The sequence below is a fragment of the Sus scrofa genome, chromosome 5, assembly GCF_000003025.6.
Source record: "Sus scrofa isolate TJ Tabasco breed Duroc chromosome 5, Sscrofa11.1, whole genome shotgun sequence".
Lineage (NCBI taxonomy): Eukaryota > Metazoa > Chordata > Mammalia > Artiodactyla > Suidae > Sus > Sus scrofa.
In genome coordinates, this window is record NC_010447.5 from 90,240,218 (window position 1) to 90,263,725 (window position 23,508).

A 23,508-nucleotide genomic window follows, 5' to 3' on the forward strand; every position below is an offset into this window, starting at 1 on the left:
TTCAACTGGATCTTTAAAGATGATTATAATTTTGAAAAGTTAAAAAAAGGAAGGGAGTTCCCATTGTGGCTCAGCGGTAACGAACCTGACTAGTACCCATGAGGATTCGGTTCGATCCCTGGCCCTGCTCAGTGGGTTAATAAGGATCCGGCGTTGCTATAAGGTGTGGCACAGATGCAGCTTGAATCTGGTGTTGCCATGCCTGTGGTGTAGGCTGGCAGCTGCAGCTCCAATTTGTCCCCTAGCCTGGGAACTTCTATATGCCATGGGTTCAGCCCTAAATAAATGAAGAAAGCAGATATTTCAAGGAGGGGAAACAATGTCAGCAAAGTCGGTGAAACTTAACATGTCATTATAGGAGGTTAGCTATTGGAATACATGGTTAGTGGAAAAGTGAGGGGAGATAAGGCTACAGAATTGGGTGAACTAAGATCACAGTAGATGGATAACTATTTCTACTTTAAATACTTGATATTGGAAGATTAAAGGTTTTTAAGAAGGGGGAAATGTGATCAGACCTGTTTTAGCACAAAAACTGATCACTGTGTGAAGGATAAATTGCAAATGACTGACCCTCCTGTATTCTCCTTTGGAACTTTGGATTTAATTCCATTAAAACAATTATCAAACTGTTACATTGATCTGTTGTTTTTTTGTTTTTTGTTTTTAACTTACCCACTAATAAATTTGAATTTCCAAAATCAGAGAACTGTGTTTTCTAACAAATAAGCTATCAGTGATTTAAAAAGAATGAATGAATGAATGATAACCTGTCATTTGGAGTAGATAAAATGAAGGTCCAAATAGAAGCCCCAGAGGGCAATTATAATCATTGCTAAGACTTTGTAGAGTACTTTGGTGATTAAAGAGAAAGAAAACTGGATTTGGGGGGGAGGATGTTAAAGTAGTTGTCTACCAAAAAAAAAAAATGCAGTATAGTCTTCAACGTGAAAAATGATGTCATAATGGAAGAGTCATTGGAGGGGATATGGGATATTATCCGATAATGTATGGGTGATCAATGCCCTTCCCCTCCTTAGGCAGTTACCACCATCTCCTGGCAATCTGCTTCCTAACTCAGTTGAACCTATCTCTTTTTCTTTTTTTGGCTGCACCCATGGCACTTGCAAGTTCCTGGGCCAGGCACTGAATCTGAGCTGCAGCTGCAACCTATGCCACAGCTGTGGCGATGCCAGATTCTTACCCACAGCACCACAGTGGGACTCCTCTATCTCCTTTTCTTATTTCCCAACTTCCATAATCTTAGTCCAGGCTTTTTGTCTTATATGGACTATTATAAGATCCTCTTAGTGGAGTTTTGGGCTCTGTTCGTCCACCTCCTATCTATTTGTCATCCATTCATTCCAGAAATATTACTAGTACCACTTTTATGCCATGGGCACATTTCTGGGTGTTGGAGATGTGGCTGTGAGCATACAAGTAACCTGTTGTCATGGATTTACACCTTCTTGAGGGGGGGGCTTAACAAAAGACAGTGATGGATTTAGCCCTGCTGAAAGGCTGGGTGATCAAAGAAGCTTCTCTGAAGAGGTTTGAGCAGGTACACGAAATACATGAGCTGTACATACAGTGCTCAGAAGAACAATTAGTACAGAGATCTATGACTAGAGCAAGCTTGGTATTTTCTAAAAACAGAAGTATAGTAGGAGAGAGGAAGAGTAATATGAGCTGAGCTCAGAGAAGCAGACAAAGCATAAACATGTAAACTTGTAGATTATAACAGAATGATATCTTTTATTTGAAGGACAATTAGAATCAATTAGGAAATTTTGAGCAGAAAATGATGGGCTATGACTAAAGGGAGATAAAGGAGCAAGCCCGGAGGGCACTGAAAAACTATTGCAGTAGTCCAGCAAGTCCATGATGATGGCATGAACTAAAGTGTTACAAGTGGGTGATTTGCGAATGTCTTTTGGAAGTTGAATCATCGGGACTTGCGATAGATTGGACGGTGAGAGAGGATGGAAAGAGGAGTCAAGAATAACTCTGGGTTTCTGGCTTGTGAAGGTGGACGGATGGCCATATTTATTGGGGGAAATAGTAGCTTTTTGAGGAGGAGGAGGATTGTCATCAGGAAGCAAGAATTCCGCTTGAGATAGAGATCTGTCAGTCAGTCAAGGGAAGGTGTCTGGGAAGCCCTTTGATGTAATGAGCTCAAAGTTCAGGCAGAGAGCGTGGCGCCAGAGACTTAAATTCAGAAGCCAACTGTAAATAAAGTATTTAAAGCTATGAGGCTAGTCAGGATATTCTAAATAGAGACTGTTTAGAGAATCCGAGAAGGCTAGGGACAGAACCCTGGGTCTTGTACTCCGGAGCGATCAAAGGCACTAGTGAGAGATTTTAGGAAGGAAGAATAACCGGTGAGGCAGGAGGTTAACCTAAAACACAAGATGTTTTGGAAACCAGGCGGAAGAGATGTTTCTAGCAGGGGCCATCATCAGCTATTTTAAGGACTGCTGGAATGTTCAGTAAGATGTGGACGAGGACATGCATATTGGATTGTGGGACAAAAAGGTTGCTGATAAATTCAACAGCAGTTTCACGGAAGTAGTATGTTTATTTTAAAAGCCAAGTGCTTCTTCTCATACTATACATACGTATCTTTTAATTATGTCATAATTTGTGCACATCTCTTGAATCTTCTTAAAGACTGGAAAACAAGTTTAGAGGAGTTGGGCCTTTGCAGGATTTTCATTTCTTTTTCTGCCTTGATGTGAATAAACTTGGCCTTAGAAATTTCTTAGGTCATTCTTGAATTTTAGGGAGCAGAAACAATACACTTCAGCTCAGTAATGGCTTTTGAATTCTTTCATGCAGAAATCTCCTCTAGTTCAACCTTAACTTTCAGCATCTTCTAAAGCATGCATAGATAGCACTGTATCTCCCATCAGCAGGCAGTTGTTACTCTCAGTCTCCTGAGACCTTGGTACTTGACACTTACCAGTGAAAATATTTTTCTTTACTTAATTGTTTCTTTTTTTGTTTTTTAATTGGGACTTGTCAGATTTTGTAATTCTTTAGTTTTGTAACTCTAATAAGTTACTCTTTATTACAGGAGAATTTTAAGACATTGGTTTGTTCTCAGGAATCTTAGTTATTGGATTTCATTCTGTATTTGTAACTGGATTTTGGTATGCATGCTGTTTTAAATAACTATTGTATGTTTCAGACAGAACTTGAGAATAAACTACAGCAGCAGTCAACACAAGCAGCACAGGAACTTGCAGCAGAGAAAGAGAAAATATCAGTGTTACAAAATGCCTATGAAAAAAATCAGGAAAATCTAAAGCAGCTTCAGTCTGATTTCTATGGGAAGGAATCTGAACTTCTTGCCACAAGGCAAGATCTCAAGGTAGAGTGAATTGTATATCGTAAAAACTCACTAAGTTGTTGATATACATTAAATGATTGATCTGAACCCAGATGGGCAGGGGAATGTTAGCATTTGTGGAATATCATACTTGTTTTCTTTTGAATTATTTTTGGAGAAATATGCTTTTTAAAAATTAAGTCATGGGAATTCCTGTCGTGGCTCAGTGGTAACAAACCCAACTAGTATCCATGAGGATGAGGGTTTGATCCCTGGCCTGGCTTAGTGGGTAAAGGGGCCGGCGTTGCCATGAGATCTGGTGCAGGTCGCAGTTGCGGCTCAGACCCCATGTTGCTGTGGTGTAGGCCGGCAGCTGTAGCCCTGATTTGTCCCTTAGCCTGTGAACTTCCATATCCATGGGTGCAGCCCTAAAGAGGAAAGGAAGAAAAGGAAGAAAGGAAAAGAGAAAAGAAAAGAAAAAGAATCCTACTGCAGTGCCTTGGGGAGGTGTGGGTTTGATTCCTGGCCTGGAGCAGGCGGTTCAAGGACAGCGGCCGCTCAGACTCAGTCCCTGGCTTGGGACCTTCCATATGCCATGGGTGTGGCCATTTAAAAACAACCACAAAACCCCATACAAATGTATCTTTTAATAGTGAAACAATTTGGAAATATGTTAACTGTCGTATTAGCTTATCAAAGGACTTTGCTGCCTATGTAAAAAAAATAACTTATAAAGGACTGCTGTTAGAAAATCCAAGGAGTTTTCAATGTAAACCACTTGTGAAAATGGAAGCAATTTTATTGTTGCTTCTCAAGAAAGACTGACTTTAATTTTATGGATTTGTTAACTTCCCAAGACTATTGGAATGCATAATGGTTAAAATCGGGAGATTATAACTCAAAGTAAATTTAACCTTAATTATCTAAACATATCTGGATACCTTGTCCTTGGCAATACTATTTGATTAGATAAAGTATCATTAAAATGAATGATATACAAAAAAGGTAAATAATTTTTATGTAGCATTAAGTTATCAGTTCTCTACAGGAGATGGAACATTTCTATTCTCTCAAAGAAGACTTAGCCAGTCCTCTTTTTTGTCGTGGTGAAATATTATGCTTTTTGATCCTTTAATGTGTATGGTTTTTTGTTTGTTTGTTTCTTTGTATAAAGTGCCTTATTGACAAATTTTGTCAAATCACAGAATATTTATAATATACATAAATATACTATGTTTTATTCATAAGCTGTTTTAGGGAAGGCTTTATGAAGGAGGTAGGACTTGACCAGGTCCTGAAGGATCTAAGAATTTGAATACCCAGAGTCCTGAGAGAGATCCGTTCACTCAGGGGCACATTTGAGAAAAGGTGCTGCAGCAGGAACCAGCAAAGCTGGGAGTCAACATAATTGTCTTGCCAGAGTGCTGGTTGGTGTCTGGAAGTTTAAAAGGTTGGGTTCAAATTGTGAAGTATCTTAGATGCCTAGCAGGGATGACTGGAGTTTATATTTGGGGGAGAGGAGAAGAGTCATCTAAGCAGAGGAATAAAATGAAAAAAAAAATTTGTAGGCAACTTAACCTGGAAGTTGTTTAAAGACAGCTTAGTTTGGACCTGAGGTAAATTAGTGCCATGGAGATTAAAGAGGCTGTCTCCCTTCCTCCTCCATAAACTCCAGCAGTCTAGGTGTGAATTGATTATGACTGGGGTTAAAAAGGTTGGAACAGAAGAGATTAATGGGAGAGAGACAATGAAACAAAAAGGATGAATAACATATAGGTAGAGAGGAGGTGAAGGAATTGTTGGTGACTAATGATCTGACAAAGAAACAGGAGATTGGGTAAAAGAATTTTCATAGGGCCAACAATAGATATTTTATATATATCAAGTTCAAAATCAACAAGTTGTTTTAAGGAAAAAAATACCACCTCGACATTTAGAAAGCATCTTACTTGCTGTATTCTCTAAGTAGCTTTAAATTACTATTTTTTTTCCCTTTAGAACACTATTGAAAGTTGGGGAGGGTTGGTGGAAGAGTTTGGACTTTATCCTAAAAGAAGGAGGATTTGCAAGGATTTGTATTTTATTTAGGCCAATAACTGGCAGCAGGATAAGGATGGATTGTAGGGGAACCTGGGTGAATGTGGGGATGAGACAGAGGAGACTGTGCCATAGTCCAAGTGAAGATGATGGTGGCTTGAGCTGGTAGGAGGAAGGATGGGAAATGCAGATGAACTGGAAGGACTATTTGGTGACAGAGAAGATGATATCTAAAGACTGACTGTAAAAGATCTACAGAAATCACACTTTTTCTTCATATGTATGTTATTTACGCATGAGAATAACAACAAGTCTTAGATCTTTTAAATCAGTATTTTTTCATTAAGCCAACTATTTTTGTCTAAAATGTTATGTCTTGTTCTAATTTTATACCTGAAAGAATGCAAATGTAAATATGGGAAGAAGAGAAAGACAGAGGGCTAAGGCTGCCATGGAGTTTTACAACTGCTGAGAGGCCATGAATAGATCTTTCTTCCAAAGCTTCCTTCTGCCTGTGAGACTGAAGCCCTGCTTGGCTGGTGACAGGCCTAATGTTTGCACAATAACAGAACTGTGACTGGATCTCAGCTCTTCTGATTCATGATTCTTTTACCATCATTTCACTAAATTTTTTTTAATAGAAGTATTGACATTTAATTCCTTCCAAAGTGAGAAGTTATCTGAACTACTTAATAAAAGGAATTCCTAGGAACATTCAAATCAAATTTATAGGTCAGAATAAAGGATGGTTATTGGCCATTCTTTTGCTTCCGTGATTTTTTCAATTTTATGATTTTATTTTTTCCATTATAGTTGGTTTAGTGTTCTGTCAATTTCTCCCACACAGCATCGTATTTGTTAAATAATCTTGTGTACAAGAGAGAAAAGGAAGAAGTTCAGAACCATGTAACATGACACCCAAGTCAGGGGTGCCATCTGTGGGCATGTGGTGTATCTAGACACCAGTGAAATGCAAGTCCGGCTGGCTTGATCTATGCCTTTAGCCCCATCTGCTGGATTATTAATGAAATACTAAAGTTTGTGACTGGGTATTCCAAATTGGCCATGCTGTATGTTATTCTTTCTTGTCAAGAAAGTTCATAGAAATGGAATTTAACTATAGATTTTGTACCGTGAATGAAGTGAGAATTCTAGGATAGTAAGTTTAAAATTAAATATAAACCTTGTTAGCCTAATACTATTCCTTATATCATTTCATCAGATATCAAGAATAAGTAACAACTAAAATTTCTAAAATTTTATTTTGAAAAAAGAAAAATTTTTGGACCAAAAAAAGCTACCACAGAATAATGCAGAAATTCCTTTGTGGCTACACTACTATGTGTTTAGGGTATTCCAGGATCAGGTTTGGTATTTGTTCTACTCAGGAATTTGCTTATTCTGGTGGGAGTCAGTGGGTTAAAGTAGCCCCAGTAAAACCACTAAATGAGAGAAGGAGTTCTCCAACGTAAAAAGATCCTGAGCAGATGAAAATATCCTGGCCTGCAGCCAGGAAAAGGAATATATAGCAGTGTATTGCTGAATGACACAAATGAATATTTAGAGGCAAAGTCGAAGAGTATGTCTTGGCATCTTCAGAAAATAGTAGCACAGATTTTGAGCTTGATTTTAAAAGATTTAGTCATTAGGTTTTTGTGAGAGTTTACAATGTTATAGGCAGCTATTTAAACCACAGGCATTTTGGAGTTTGTATATTATCTTGCTCAAGGGCATAACATACTATCTTTTTAGAGTGTACTGCTTTCTACTGTGCATATGTTAACTGTTATGTTTCTATAGAAATTTACTAAACAATGACATATAATAATCTGGGGAAATTTTTTTATAAGTCTGTGAAAGAGACGCTTTCTCTAGCATAGGAGGGCTTGATTTCAAACAGGAATCAAATTGGAAACCAAAATAAACTGATTCGAGAACTGAAGACTGCCAGGACTTCTTTGGAGCAAGATTCAGCCAAGAAAGAAGAGCAGTTGAAGGAGCAGTAGAAACCACTACAAGATGTTCAGAAAGAAAAGGTATTTTATTTTCTAACTAAATCTAGAATCTTCAGAGTTACAATGGCCATAGAGATCATCTAGTCAAACCTCTTAACCAGTAAAGGCATCACCTTATATTCAACAGCTAAGATGGGCATCAAGGTTATAAATAAGAGACTCTTGGTGGACTGTAATTCTAATCCTAGGAGGTTATTCTTTACAGCTTCCTTGCCATTTCTTATTGCTCTTTTTAGTTATACAAAGGAGTCTGTTTTTTTATATCATAGACCCTTGGTTATTCAAAAAAAGATACTATAGCTCCTCAATTATTTCTCATATAACATGTTATCCTCTGGATATAGAAATCAGGTATGAAAGGTCTAGGAATAATTGAGTGTGTTAAGAATTCTTAATATTAATAACCAGCTTTTTTCTAAGAGGAAGTGTGGGTTTATTTTATATAAATGATGCTAAGTTATAAAGTTGAAAGTACTGGTTATATGACCAGTACACATAATGATCAGTTATATTTCTATATAAAAGATAAATGCAGATTCTAAGAAACATTTGATTTTTGGTTTCATAACTGAGATCATGTATTTCCATCAGTGGATAGAATATTCTTAAGTGTACAATTTATGAAGACCTTGGTATATATATCTTAATTGTGCAGTTCCTGGAAATTATCTTCAACTAAAAACTAGGGGGATGTTTTTGTGGGGATGGGACCGGTGAAGCTGGAATGAAATTTATGACTTATGCCACAAGTTTAGAAAATTCTGACAGAACTATAGTTTACAGGCCTTTAATTACAAGGGCATGAGATCATGCAGCTCTTGTTTTAGTTTTGGTTCTACTTCTAATAGATTATTGAACTTTTCTAAGCCTTTGTCCCTTTACCTATAAAATGAGGATTAAAAGGAGCTATGTGGTATAGAGATTAGATTAGACATATAGTTCTCCTCTTTAGGTGCCTTATGTAAAGATAGTGAGAGTAATAATATTAATAAGCATAAGAAGGTGTTTTAGCTCATGTTTGGCCAGACACTATTTACTTTATAGTATTAACTATTTAGTCCTTATAACATTATTATTGTTCATATTGTATAAACAAGGACACAGGAACAAGAGAAGGTAGGTAATTTGCTCAAGTTAACTTAGGTTAAAGGGGCAGAGACAGTCATAAACAGTAGCAGTCATTTTGTTAATTTTCAGTTAAGTAGTTAAAATTATTTTTTAATAAGTTATTTTTCTATAGTCACTGAAAAAGAACTAGTAAATGAAAAATCTAAATTGGCAGAGATTGAGGAAATTAAATGTGGACAAGAAAAATAAATTGCTAAATTGAGTGAAGAACCTAAGTCTCACAAGCAAGAAAGCATAAAGATATGTGAAGATAATCATTGTTTTTCCTCTGTATTTTTTAGTGCTTGTTAAAAAAAACTGTGTACACCCACGCACACTTATTAAGAACATACTTTGTGGGAGTCCCCACCATAGCCCAGTGGGTTAGGAATCAAACTGCAATGGCTCGGGTTGCTGCAGAGGTGTCAGGTTTGATTCCAAGAGCAGTGGGAATTGCCTTGGCTTAGGTCACAACTGCAGCTCAGATTCAATCCCTGGCCTGGGAACTTCCATATGATGTGGGTGCAGCCATAAAAAGAAAAAAAAAACATACTTTATGCCAGGAACCATTGTTTTGTTATTTTTTTTTTTTTTTTTTTTTTTTTTTTTATTATTTTCCCACTGTACAGCAAGGGGTCAGGTCATCCTTAGATGTATACATTGCAGTTACAGTTTTTCCCCCCAACCTTTCTTCTGTTGCAACATGAGTATCTAGACAAAGTTCTCAATGCTATTCAGCAGGATCTCCTTGTAAATCTATTCTAAGTTGTATATGTGTTTTGTTATTTTTAACACATATTTTTGCTTTTGTGTTGCAGAATATCTATACATATATTGAAACTGTTACTTCTGTTTTCAGATGACTAAATAATGAGAAGTAACCCTAAAAATTTAGATTTTATTGAGATGCTAATCAAGAAAGCTATCAATTAAAAGAATTATGTGAGTTCCCGTCGTGGCTCAGTGGTTAACGAATCCGATTAGGAAACATGAGGTTGCAGGTTCTATCCCTGGCTTTGCTCAGTGGGTTAAGGATCCGGCATTGCCATGAGCTATGGTGTAGGTTACAGACGCCCCATGTTGCTGTGGCTCTGGTGTAGGCTGGTGGCTACAGCTCCGATTCAACCCTTGGCCTGGGAACCTCCATATGCCGCAGGAGTGGCCCTAGAAAAGGCAAAAAGATAAAAAAAATAAACAAATAAAAGAATTATATAGATAGCAAACTTCAAAATATCTAAGAGTTTAGAATTAAGATTTTAAGGGATTCTGTTTTTATAATTGTTTTTCTTCCTAAAATTCTTTAATCTTTTTTTTTTTTTTTTTTTTTTGTTGGGGCAAGGAATAGCAAATTTATTCAGACTGAGAAGACTGTGTAGCAGTGTCCCCAAAGAACCATCTTACTGAAGGTGGAATTTAGGCTTCTTTCACACTAGAAGGGGAGGGAGTGTTGCAGGCTTCTTAGCATAGGAATCTTTGTTCTTGGAACTGTCCACGTAGGTCTGGTCAGAATGTTCCTGTAAACCTCCAACCAGACAACTGTTATTTTCTGTTCTGTAACTTTTGATCTGTATGAATGGAAACTTAGATCCTTAAACATCAGGGCCCTGAGAATAGGCTTTCGTTTATGTTTCAGGCTGAGGGCAACATTCTTTTACAAAAGTCCAGGGTCACATGACTGAGCACAGGCAGCAGACCACCAAGGGTTAGAGCTAAAGGAATAGATCTGATATGGACTCAGCTCTGTTCTCTGGTTTGTGTTGTTTTGTTGTTGTTTTTTTACTATAAAGGATGGTTTATTTTGGCCTTACCTTGTAACAGGAGGTAACAAATCTCAAGGATGCCAGACAGCTTCTGATTCAACAGAAATTAGAGCTTCAAGGGAAAGTAGATTCCCTGAAGGCAACCCTTGAACAAGAGAAGAAAAACCAGCAAATGTTAAAAGAGCAGATGAAAAAGGAAGAAGATGAGCTGAAGAGAGAATTTATGGAGAAGGAAACTAAACTGGTCAGTAAGTTAATGGTGGGAGGTGTGTTTTTTAAATTGTTTTTAAAGTACAGTTGATTCACAATCGTGTGCCAATCTCTGCTGTCCAGCAAAGTGACCCAGTCATCCATATATACACATTCCTCTTCCTATATTATCGTCCATCATGGTGCTGTCCAGTACAATGGGGGGGGGGTTCTAATCGATTTTGTAAATTAGTTCAGGAAGAGAGGATTTTTCTACTTAAAAGTTATAATTCAAATGCTCAACTGACACTGTAATGTTCGATTTAAGACAGATCTGATTGACCTAAATAGCTGACATGTGATAGGAAATATTTTTGGCTATATAAGTGAAAATTCAGTAAGATATAATTAAAAAAAAAACCAAAAACTTTTAATGCCAGTAAAACAAACCGACCTCTAACCATGTAGACTGAGGTAGATGGCACGAATGTCAGTCCTGCTGAACTCATTTGTTTGGTCACAGTGAATGCTGATAAGGGGGAGCGGAAATTTCAGTTGAGAATTGTGACGACCAATTGTGTGGCCAAAAGCCCACTCTTCCCTCCCTAACTTGCCGTGCCAAATGGGAAGCACCTGGCTTTCCTCTAGTGAATGAAGTCCAAATAGCTCCAGATAACTTGACTGCTGAATGTTTTTGTTGAATTGCAATGTCAGGTTCACACGGTGGTTTGAAGTATTGTTTTTCGGCAGGTTGATAGAGACCAAAGGATGCACGTGTAATTTGAGACATAAGAAAAGTCCAGTGTTGTCGCCAGGGCACCTTGCGATCCCTAATTATGGTTTTTCTCCTGCTGTAGTGGAAAAAAGGAAAATCTTAAATGGATTTACTTTAGCTTAATTTTATAAGAAGCCTGCTGAACATCATTTCAACAGTGTGGCCTTTAAGCCAGTTCAAAACACACAGATATGTGTGGAATCCATTTTATTAGTGCCTTCTTTTCCGAAGAAGTAGTAGTAGTGATGCTGCCAGTATTTTAAATTCGACAAATTTATTTTGCACTATTTTCGTAGTAGATTTTTTTTACCCACCGTTTTTCCTTTTCTCAGCATTCTGAAATAAAAGAAAAAGCAGCAGCAGTGCAGAAGCATGAGGAAAACGAGGCGAAACGTACCATGCAGATGACCGCATTAAACGAAAACCTGGGCACGGTCAAGAAGGAGTGGCAGTCCAGCCAGCGGCGCGTCAGTGAGCTCGAGAAGCAGAGGGACCGGCGGAGCTTACGGGGGAAATCGCAGTGCTGGAAGCCACCGTTCAGAATAATCAAGATGAAAGAAGGGCACTACTAGAAAGGTGACCGATATCTAATAAAAATAGTTTATTTCCATTCTAAGTGATAAAGACTGATGTATTGCACATTAAAAAAAAACCCCGAAGTCTTGAGAAAAGTGCTCCTGCAGGTATTTAAGTAGCCATTTAAAAACTATCCATTACAACAATCACATAGTTGAAATGAATGTATTATGCTTCAAACTGCTAAAGCAGTTCATTATCTGTGTTGGGGGGGGGGGTCCTGAATGATTTTTTTTTTTAATGTTTTTGTGATTTGTTCTAGGTGTCTTAAAGGAGAAGGTGAAATAGAAAAGCTTCAAACCAAAGTACTAGAGTTGCAAAGAAAGCTGGATAATACAACTGCAGCAGTGCAGGAGCTGGGCAGAGAGAATCAGTCCCTTCAGGTAAGCCACCTGGTGACGCGCAGCAGTTTTTTAGTCTAGAATTTACCTCTTGGTGAAAAGCATATTTTGAACATTAAAAAAAAAATCTCATATATGCATACTTTTAAATGGCTGCTGTCAGTGTAATAATATTGTAGATGTTATGGGTAATTAAATACAAGATTTAAAGACTTCAAGAGATTCCAAGGATTAGAGAGACATGTCATTCAGGAATTGTCGGTATTAGGAAAAGTCAAGAACACAAAGGAATGAATGAGTTGCTGTGTGTAAAAGAAGTGATCTGAATATATATGCTCCGAGTCTCACAGAAGGATTGCTCCCTAGGGTTAGAGTAAATGGGAAATTAGCAACGGTCAGAAATTACCAGTGCTTTTGAGGAGTAAAACTTGCTTTGCTTTATTGTCATTCAGACTTAAGAGTGTAGCACCTTTTGATAATGGAAGATGACCAAATTATTTGATTTTTAGAATTTTATCCAATCATTCTTAAAAGTGTGGAATCTTATAATGTGCTGAAACTTTTTAATAGATCAAGCATACACAAGCACTGAACAGAAAGTGGGCCGAAGACAATGAAGTGCAGAACTGCATGGCCTGTGGGAAAGGCTTCTCAGTCACAGTGCGACGGGTAAATGGTTTTGGATTTTATTCCACAGGGACTATGTTAACCATCAGAATTGTCCTGCCTTTGATAGACTTTCCAGGTTTTGCCAGTTATTAACTTTCATTTACAACTACGTAGAATAATTAAATTTATGCAGTCTAGTTTCTGGTTAGCATATATTTTAATTTTAAATTTATTTATTTCCTTCCTACTGATTTACTTCCTGGAATAATCATTTTCTGAACCACAGCATCATTATTATTAAACTCATGTTTTATCACTGAGTTCTTTTAAAGAAAGGCAGAATTAAAAAATCATTTTAAATAATACCATCATGTGATGTTTCAAATTTATATTCTGATTGGAGAAATCATGCCCGAAACATTTGGCAAGTAGAAATAGTTTTTCACCTGATAGGACTGTTTTAGTAACACTTTAAAAATGCCTCCCATGGTTTTTTTAAGAATTCTAAGGTCAGTCTCTCATATTGAAATTTTTAGTGTAGTATCTGACTAACTAGTAAGCATTCAAATTAACCAAAGGATTAAATCAGCATTGAAATTTATTATTAAATAAACCCTTGAAATAGTATACTTTCAAAGTGCAGCTGGCCTATTCTTGTAGTCTCTTAATTTTGGTATAGTTTCTATGCTTGAAAATGTTTAATTTTTTGTCATTTACAGCATCACTGCAGACAATGTGGAAATATCTTCTGTGCTGAGTGTTCAGCCAAAAATGCCTTAACTCCTTCTTCTAAGAAGCCTGTTCGTGTCTGTGATTCATGTTTCAATGACTTGCAAGGATAATGGGTTGTCACAACGTCAGAGTAATACTACGCTAGCATTAGGTTTTTAATAAATGCACTTCACAGAGGTCTTGGACTACTACTCTTTGATTTGGACAGTGGTTGCAATACTAAACCAAATTAGAATTCGTATATTTTGGAATGTTATCAAGTAAAACTCTTCTATTTTTGTGAGACTTGGGCTCATCTTTCATTACTTTTTTCCGTTTCACCCTGGAACAGGTTACATGCCAAGTTTAGAATTAGCCAATGAAATGTAAATAAACTTTGGATGGAGAATAGCAATGTATTTTTTTAAATATAATTTCATTATTCACAAATGACACAAATACATGTCCATAGCTTACTTCTCCCAAATTTAGTGTACAGAAAGGTACATGGGTGATGTTACCATATCATATATGCTGCACAGTGACACATTTTCTTCGTGAAGTCTTGCATAGAACTATAAAGCTTTCTTTTTTCTTAGCTATAGGTTCACAGCTCAGTGACATTACTGTTATATTATAAATTTACTGCTCAAGTGTTCTACATATACAGATTATGTTGAAATAGGTATCAACCATGAATTTAAACATGGTTTTAACAATATTGATTCAATTCCTTTGGGTGGACTTTACATCACCTCTGTAAAATTATTTTATGGTTATCCTTGGGTTGACTGTTTGAAAGGTTAGAGTTAACTTTTCCTTTTCTATCTCATTTTTAAACTCCCACATATTCTTCACTAAGAATCCTACAAAACTTCCTACCCTTATCCCCACTTGGAAGGTGAATAACAGAAGTTGTATAATGGTCTCATTCTCTGTTTAAGAGGAAAGTCTTCTGAGATTACCCTCATATTATACCCTCATTCTCTCTCCAGAATCTGAATTTGCTTTTTTAATGGATCTTCTTTTTTCAAGGTAATTTTGTTTAACTTTCTCAAGTATAGCTCAGTTTCACTGTAATTGCTTTTATAATTTTGCATTTTAAAGCTAGTAACTGATACTGCTATAGTTTCATCTGTAAAAACAAATACAAGGAGACATTAAACACACTGCTTTATATTTTCTTCTTACCTAAAAGGGAAGAATTTTTTAAAGTTGTGAATGTGACTTAAATATTAAAAGGTTCTGAATTTGAGATTTCCTAACTGTAAATCTGTTTACTTTGCAAAAATAATGCTATGAAATAACAGTTGGGTAACAGAGTATCACCAAAACCAAATTATTTAGAAACTCCAAAATTGGCACACATCTGGGGAAAAGTCACAATATTGCTTTCTCTTTCTAGAGAAGACATACAAAGTTACATACTTATTCAGTGCAATCATTTGTTAATAGTGGGAAAAGATGGGAGCTAATATTTCATTTACAGTAGTTTACTGTGTTTTCACTTGCTTTCAAATATCATGCTGAAATTATCATGTTTATACTCTACCTATAACATACACTAACTAAAAAAGATTGCCATATATTCACTTAATTACTTAAAAAAACTGTTTAAGGAAACTCTGTTTAGCTACTAAAAACCCTGATTGAGTCCCTGGACTTCGATAAACATGTATCTTTGAGCATTACAGAATGAAGACATAACAATGGATCTTTATTAAAAGTAATAGCTGGAGAATAGAAATTGAGCTAAATTTATGCATTTCATATATAAATTATTTCGAATTGTCTTAATTGTACACTTCTACATATAAGTAACTTAAGTATGGTGGAAAAACAGATGTTCACAGCACCATTTTTTTTTTTCCAATAATGAAACTTCAGGAGAATTCTTCTGGATTAGAATATTTATTCACTTCATCTCCTAATGGGGTGTAGTGAAGGCCTTTTCCCTATCTTGTCCCCTGCCTACATTTTCATAAAAAAATCCTGGGGGGTCAACAAAACCCAGTGTGTTCGAGTGATTCTCTGCTTTTTATCCAGCTAATAAGCTCATTTCAATGGCCCCCATCAGGCTGCTATATTTTAATAAGAAATGAAATCTATTATTTTGCTATTAATTCACCAATTCAAGGCATTGTGGAAACAAAAAGGGTTTTTTTTTTTAAATTAAAAAGTCATCTTCTGAATGTTTATTGGTTCTGCTGGTACTATCTGTCAGTAGTTTAGAGTTGGCATGTATGGAGTCTCAGCTCTAAAGCAAAGCACACTGGCATCCCATGTGAGTAAATTCTAAACTCCAGCACAGAAATGTGGGTTAAAATCAAGTCTTGCTAGGTTAGTGTACAATAAGCTATACCTGCAGAAATTTTTGGCAGAAAGAATACAAAGCTGCTGGTATAGGATTTGTTTATTTTGGAGAAAAATGAGGGAAACAAACAGAAAAACCTCAATGCAGTGCATAATTTTGTTCAACTACCTCTTAATGCAGAATTAGCTAGTTTGTTTCCTCACAGTAATGTTAAATAGTAACTGCCAAATTTGTTAATTCCCCATCTCTTGAAAAGGCTTTATGATTATTTTATAGTTTTGGTAACTTTAAACCACTCTTTTTTTTAACCATGCATTTGCTTAAAAATGTTTAGCTTTTAAGTGGAGAGCAAATTATGATCATATATTTTGATATTCATGATTAGAACAGTTTTTTTTTAATGCACTTTGGCTGAAATCATGGATGATTTGATCTGTAAGATTTAAATGTGCCATCAATTCCGTATTCTCAGACATGAGCTTGATGAATGGTATTTTGTAATTATATAATGTGCCACACATTATTGTCTTAATTGCCCTTTGCCTGAATTTTAATGATCAATGTTATTGTTGCAGATGTGAATATTGTGCATAAACTTACTAAATTTATGTAAAACTGTGTAAAATAGAATTGGAAATAGCTAAGTTCTGTGTGGAAGGAATGAATTTATTGTGACATGACGCAGTATGTATAGCACATTCTGTCCTTCCTGAACTGGACCACATAGTCATAGCTTCTGTAGATACTTTTGCATGACTATTTTCTCATTTAGCTTTTGGACGCCTTGTTTGTATGGTGTTTACTACTTGTGATCATGTAGTTGTGCCTTATTTGTGAGAGAGTTTAGCTCAGTCAACACTGTGGTTTCTAAACTCAGTGAGTGGAAGGTTATTGATTATAAATGTAACTGATACATTGCATAACATTGACATCTGTATAAAGAACAATGGCAGGATCCTTATTGAATTGCTGCTTTTTTTTTTTTTTTAGTATGTTAAAGATGACATTAAAATCACTTCTTTCTAGTAGATATATTCTGTGACTAAATTATTTTGTCTGTTTAAAAAGATATTAACCGTTTTACATTAATTTATGTGCAGACGTAGAACTTTGCCTGTGGATACAGACAATGGGCGTGCTTTAAGGTTCAACTTAGGATAGTAATTAAGTTCATAATTTCAACAGAAATTACGGCATTTTGAGACATCCCCTTTTCATTCATTTTTGTGAAGAAATAGCAAGACTAAAAATAAATATTCAACAAGATTAAATTAATCCCTTCTTTCACTGTACGTCTAAACTGAACATCCAGGCCATCATCTAAGGGTTTTTCTCTGAAGGTCAATGTAGCTCTGCTCTCTACTGTTTGTTTTTCTCCCCCCAGGAACCAAAGTTCCACGAGCAATTTTTCATTTTACTTTAACGTGCTTCTCTTTGAAGAGAATAATCTGTATATCCTCGAGCACATTTTTCCATCTTTTTAGGGCTGCACCCGTGGCATGTGGAAGTTCCCGGGCTAGAGGCCAAATCGGAGCTGCGTCTGTGACCTCCACCTTGGCTCACGGCAACACCAGATCCCCAACCCACTGACCGAGGCCTGGGATTGAATTTGCGTCCTCGTGGACACTAGGCAGGTTCATTACCACTGAGCCACAGCAGGAACTTCCCTCAAACACTGTATGTGTATGTTCTCTTGAGAGCTTTAGAGAACTCCACTGCAAATACATATAATTGTGGGGAGAACAATTAACATAAGATCTGCCATCCAGCATTTTGACTACGCTAAGCATACAACAGAGCAGGTTGCCAGCGCTTCCTCACTTTGCTTCACTGAAACTTTATGCCCATTGATTGGTCACTTCCCGTTTCTGCCTCACCCCAGGCAAGCACCAGTCATTCTTTGATTCTGCGAGTTGTAGTAATCTTGTATCAGTGGGATCATGCCGTATTTTTATTTCTGTGACTGACCGACTTCCTTTAGCATGATATCCTCGGGGCACATCTATGTCTTTTCAAATCGTAGAATTTCCTTCGTTTCTAAAGGTTGTGTGTCTATACCAGAATTTCTTTATCCACTCATTTGTTGGTTAAGGTAATGGTTTTTTCCACATCTTGGTTATTGTGAATAGTACTGAACATAAAAGTGCTAACATTTCATTGTATATAGCATATTCGTAAGCTCTTTTACATCTTCATTAAATGTACAGGTTAGTCTTTTTCTCCCTTTAATGAGATTTAAGGGGAAAACTAGTTTTATACATATAAATATATGCTTACTGGACGCATGGGACTAAAAGGAACCTTGATAAATCACCTAGTTCTGCTCCAATGACCTTTTCCTAGGTTGCCTAATACCTAGAAGTCCCTGCCAGATGATGATTTTTTTCTGAAATGAAAATAGAGATACTACTTTCTATCTCTAAGTACTCACCTGAAGCTTGTTCTCCTGTACCCTGCCTTTTATCTCATTTATTTTTAGGCATTAATAGTAGTCATTGCTTTCTCCATTTTCCTCTCATTTTCACTCTTAATAAATATCTGACATGATTAGAAGGATTCTGTGACCCTCTCTTCTAATCAAACGGCACTGCCCGCTTTAGTGGTGAACCTCTCTATCCCATCAGCCTCTCTAGACCATTCTCCAGCTTAAAGAGATCAGTTAAGGATCATTTGCCTTGCAACCCAGGTGATAAATTTACTACTTCCATTTTGGAAATGGCAGAAGTACCATGTCTGAAATTGAAATTTGTGGATTTCCATTTGATAAAATCTGATTATTAAGAACTAGTTTCTCAGGGAGTTCTTGTCATGGCTCAGAGGTTAACGAACCTGACTAGCATCCATGAGGATGTGGGTTTGATCCCTGGCCTCACTCAGTGGGTTAAGGATCCGGCATTGCTACAGCTCCAGTTGGACCTCTAGCCTGGGAACCTCCATATGCTGCAGGTGCGGCCCTAAAAAGACAAAACAAAAAACAAAAAACAAAAAACTAGTTTCTTAAATGCAGTTAATTTTATATTCCATCATGATAATATAATTCTGTGCCTTTCTTGATAAGAGTTCTAATGACGTTTCAAGTCCTGCCAGATAAGATGAAGTGACTGCATGGTGCTTAAACACAGCCCACACCCCCCAGTCAAAACCAGAAAGAAATTTTAGGACAAACTTCACTATTGTTCAAAAAGTGAGAATTAGAGAAAGCTATCTTCTTATTTCTATGAAAATCTCCCAAGTGAAAGCATTAACTGGTGAACTGGAATGAACAGTTGTATTTTCTTCCTTAAAATAATGGAATTTAGTCTTTAGGATTTTTCTCCTCCCAAGTGAGGGTATTATAAAGTATACCTGAGATAAGAAAACTGTTGTAAACTAGAATTTAAAGACTGCTACTAAGATGTAGACCTTATTATCCATTGCTTAATATATTAAAGGAGCAATCAAATTTCCTATCAAAAGATCAGCATGGTGTGTGAGGCGGGACCACCGAGCACTGACACTGATTTACACGCCAGGGAGGAACGGTGGTTTCATTACATATATACACAAAGGAGGTTGCTAGAATTCCTGTCGTGCACAAGGAGTGGGGCATTGTTTTCCTCCTGAATTACTGAATTTACCTGATCTTTTACGAATTATAACAGCACCAAACTTCCCCTGCACCTCCTGCAGGCCTGAGCGAAGCACTGTTGGATAGTCTGGACATCAGCAGGTATATACGTGCTACTGAAATACGTACTCAGATGTCTCCCACTTGGGCTTGTAATCAGAACGATGCTATACACTGCCGCCGTCCCCATCTAGCATGAAGAAAGCGTTTCTCAGCCCAAAGTCTAGAAAAGGATCAAAGACAAAAGACAAATCATTTAATAGGAAATCAAGACAATTTCTCATTATAAGAACCTGGATTTTTGTTTATCAATTAAGTATAGGGGGTTTGTGTCAATTAGAAAGTCTGATTCAAAAAAAAAAAAAAAAACCAAAAAACCCAAAATATGATCCCAGACCAAGGTCTCACTGCTATGTCCAAAGAGAGCCCACTTATATATGAAAACCCTTTTTTCCTTAGCTAATGACTTCTGGGCCTGATGAAACGGCTTAAGTGATGGAAAAGGGGTTCCTCCCCCAGGAAGAAGCAGCGTAGCACATTAGGTAGATCCCACATGTGTAAAATACAGATCGTGTAAATATGAAAAACAGTGTCATCACTGTTTCTTTTTTGACCCACAGCACTCCTTTTTGAAAGGTTTATTTTTTGTACTTAAAGGGAAGTCACATCAAAAAACAAAGGTCATAAACAAACTAAGATGTGACAAAAATACAAAAACCGCCTGAATGCTTTATAGCAGTCCAAGAAAAGCTAAAAAAAGGCGGGGGGGGACTTAAATCCAGCATTCACCAAATTATATGCAGTGCAAAACAAAACAAAACAAAATGAAATTCTGACATGGTTTCTGTGTTTGAAAAGAAACACAGAAACCTGTTCTGTCATTTCCTACCTGGTCCCTTATATGACAGGAGATAATCAGGAGAGATTTTCCTTTTTTCATACAGCTGGAGCTCTTATAATGAAAGCTTCTTCCCTGATTTATTAATACAGCACAGGGAATGAAATTCTGCAGCCTATACCTTTTTTCTACAGTCCCTTTAGGTTTGGAAAAAACAAAACCACACCAGGGCTGGCTCCAGGTCATACCAAGTACTTCAGAGAGGAGGAGGAGAAGGCTGACTCTTCCTGGCTGGTCATTAAGCTGATGCTTGGCCAAAGGCATTATTTCTATCCATTGGAGTCTGTGGGTTTAGGTCAGACTCATGGAGGCAAACTGGGCCTCATTTCAGCATCAAAGCCCATGTGAGGCCTTCCTTAACGTCAGGAACTGGACTTCAGCATTACAAGCTCTGACAGTCGAAACCTCGTACTTGCTCTGTTCTACCACCAAGCCTGTCAAGGTCATGAAATTCGGTCCAGCTTCTCTGGAGTGAGAGAATTTAAACCTATTATTACAATGAGCTTCTGGAAAAAAGATCAGGCTGTGTTTTACTCTCTGATTTTTCTCCTTATAAATTCCCTGCAGCAAGTGAAGCTTTAAAGATCAGACTGTTGTTCTTGGCTGAATTTCAGAACCCATTTTCCTTAAAATTTGAACTGTAGTTCTCAATTATTTAAGGTATCCTGCATCTGTTTGGTATGCAATATGCCTACTAAGGACTTCATAAGCAGAAGGACCTTGCATGGCTAGGACTGTAAAATACAATAAGGAGACAATAAATGTCTAGGAATAGTTTTCTCCCTGATGTTCTAATATAACTAACAATTAACTGTTGACATCATTTATTAAGCATGTACTAGGGACTGAGCATACTGCTATGTATTTTTTTCCTTTTTGTGTCATTTAAACCATACAGCAACTCTGTAAGATAAGCCAACTACTTATAAGATAAGCTGGAGGAATCTGGCTCCCTGATTTCAGACTCTATTACAAAGCTACGGTTATCAAAACATTATGGTACTGGCACAAAACCAGACACACTGATAATGGAACAGGACAGAAAGCCCAGAAATAAACCCATGCACTATGGTCAATTAATCTACAGTAAAGAGGCAAGAATATACAATAGAGAAAAGAGAGTCTCTTTAATAAGTGGTGCTGGGCTGAGTTCCCATTATGGATCCACAGTTAACAAGCCTGACTAGGAGGATCCATGAGGACCCAGGTTCGAGCCCTGGCCTTGCTCAGTGGGTTAAGGATCCGGCGTTGCTGTGAGCTGTGGTGTAGGTTGCAGACATGGCTTAGATCCTGAGTTGCTGTGGCTGTGGCGTAGGCTGCAACTGCAGCTCTGGCTCAACTTCGAGCCTGGGAACTTCCATGTGCTGCGGGTGTGGCCCTGAAAAGACAAAAAGATAAAAAAATAAATAAATGGTGTGGGGAAAATTGGACAGCTACATGTAAAAGAATGAAGTCATAACATTTTCTAAAACCATACACAATAATAAACTCAAAGACCTAAATCTAAGACCAGACGCTATAAGGCACCTAGAGGAAAACACTGGCAGAACGCTCTAACATACATCACAGCAATGTTCCTCTGGACCTGTCTCCTAGAGTAATGGAAACAAAAGCAAGCAAACAAACGTACAAACCCAAATGGGACCTAATTAAACTTAAAAGCTTTGGCACAGCAAAGAAAACCATAAACAGAACGGAAAGACAACCTATGGAATGGGAGAAAGTATTTGCAAATGATGCAACCCACAAGGGATTCATTTCCAAAATATACAAAGAACTCATGTAGCCCAATATTAAAAACACAACCCAATCAAAAAACGGGCAGAAGACCTAAAGACATTTTGCCAAAGAAAACATAGATCGCCAATAGGCACATGAAAAGATGCTCAACAGCACTAAATACAGAAATGTAAATCAAAACTACAATGAGGTATCACCTCACACCAGTTAGAATGGTCATCATTGAAAAGTCTACAAATAATGCTGGAGACGGTGTGAAGAGAACCCTGCTGCACTGTGGTGGGAATGTAAATTGGTATAGTCACTATGTGTGTAGTAGGGAAGTTCCTTAAAAAACTAAACACAGGAGCTCCTGTTGTGGCTCAGCAGTTAACAAACCCGACTAGCATCCATAACGATGTGGGTTCGATCCCTGGCCTTGCTCAGCGGGTTAAGGATCCGGAGTTGCTGTGAGCTGTGGTGTAAGTCACAGATGTGGCTCGGATCTGGCGTTGCTGTGGCTCTGGTGTAGGCCGGCAGCTCTAGCTCAGATTAGACGCCTAGCCTGGGAACCTCCATGTGACGCAGGTGCGGCCCTAAAAAGAAAAAAAAAAAAAACAACTAAAAATAGAGTTATCATATGATCCAGCAAATCTGCTCCTGGGCATCTATCAGGAGAAAATGAAAACTCTTTTCACAACAGCCAAGACATGGAAAAAAATCTAAATGTCCACTGAGAGATGAATGGATAAAGAAGATTTGGTGTGTGTGTGTGTATGTGTGTGTCTGTACACATTTATATGCACACACATACACAATGGAATTTACTCAGCCATGAGCAATGAAATAATGTCACTATAATGAAATAATGTCATATGGACCGAGATATTATTATACTCAGTCAGTCAGACAGAGAAAAACAAGTATCACATTATATCATTTATATGTGGAATCTTAAAAAATGATACAAGTGAATTTATTTATAAAACAGAATCAGACTCACAGACTTTGAAAACAAACTTATTGTTTTCCATAAGGGGAAAGGGGGAGGGATCAATTAGGAATTTATATATACACACTACATAGAATAAATAAACTATCGTATAGGGGACTAAATTCATTATCTTGCAATAACCTATAATGAAAAAGAATCTGAAAAGGAATAACATTTGCATAAATGAGTCACTCTTCTGTACACCTGTAACACTGTAAATTAATTAATTTCAATTAAAAAAAAAAGATTGGTCAACTAATTCCCCCTTCACAAATGAGAACACAGATTTCGATGCATCTTTCCAAGGTCGCACTGCTTGTGAATGACACAGCTAGGATCTGAAACCAGGTCTCTGTCACTCCAAAGCGCCACCTCTATTCTCAGACTCTACTCTGTTTACAGCTGGTCTGCCTCAGGCACACGAGCTGATAAGTTAAAATAATAACCAGAGGAATGAGAAAAATATTCAAAAACAGAAATGACATGGTAGGGACACGTTAAAAAATAACAAAAATGGCTTAAGTA

General features: G+C 37.1%; 2 protein-coding genes across 2 annotated transcripts in view; one reads left to right on the top strand and one right to left on the bottom strand.

The window, feature by feature from the left end:
- EEA1 (early endosome antigen 1) overlaps positions 1–16,797 on the top strand; it is a 125,308-nt gene extending 108,511 nt beyond the window's left edge. Inside the window, 10 exon segments of the mRNA XM_021091260.1 lie at positions 3,142–3,373; positions 7,219–7,404; positions 8,481–8,499; positions 8,624–8,749; positions 10,307–10,494; positions 11,547–11,708; positions 11,711–11,790; positions 12,053–12,173; positions 12,702–12,800; positions 13,460–16,797. Of these exon segments, the coding sequence (XP_020946919.1) occupies positions 3,142–3,373; positions 7,219–7,404; positions 8,481–8,499; positions 8,624–8,749; positions 10,307–10,494; positions 11,547–11,708; positions 11,711–11,790; positions 12,053–12,173; positions 12,702–12,800; positions 13,460–13,582 (1,336 nt within the window). The 3' untranslated portion in view covers positions 13,583–16,797.
- The window catches only part of PLEKHG7 (pleckstrin homology and RhoGEF domain containing G7), a 54,593-nt gene continuing 49,392 nt past the window's right edge, over positions 18,308–23,508 (bottom strand). Inside the window, 2 exon segments of the mRNA XM_021091261.1 lie at positions 18,308–19,554; positions 19,557–19,595. Of these exon segments, the coding sequence (XP_020946920.1) occupies positions 19,502–19,554; positions 19,557–19,595 (92 nt within the window). The 3' untranslated portion in view covers positions 18,308–19,501.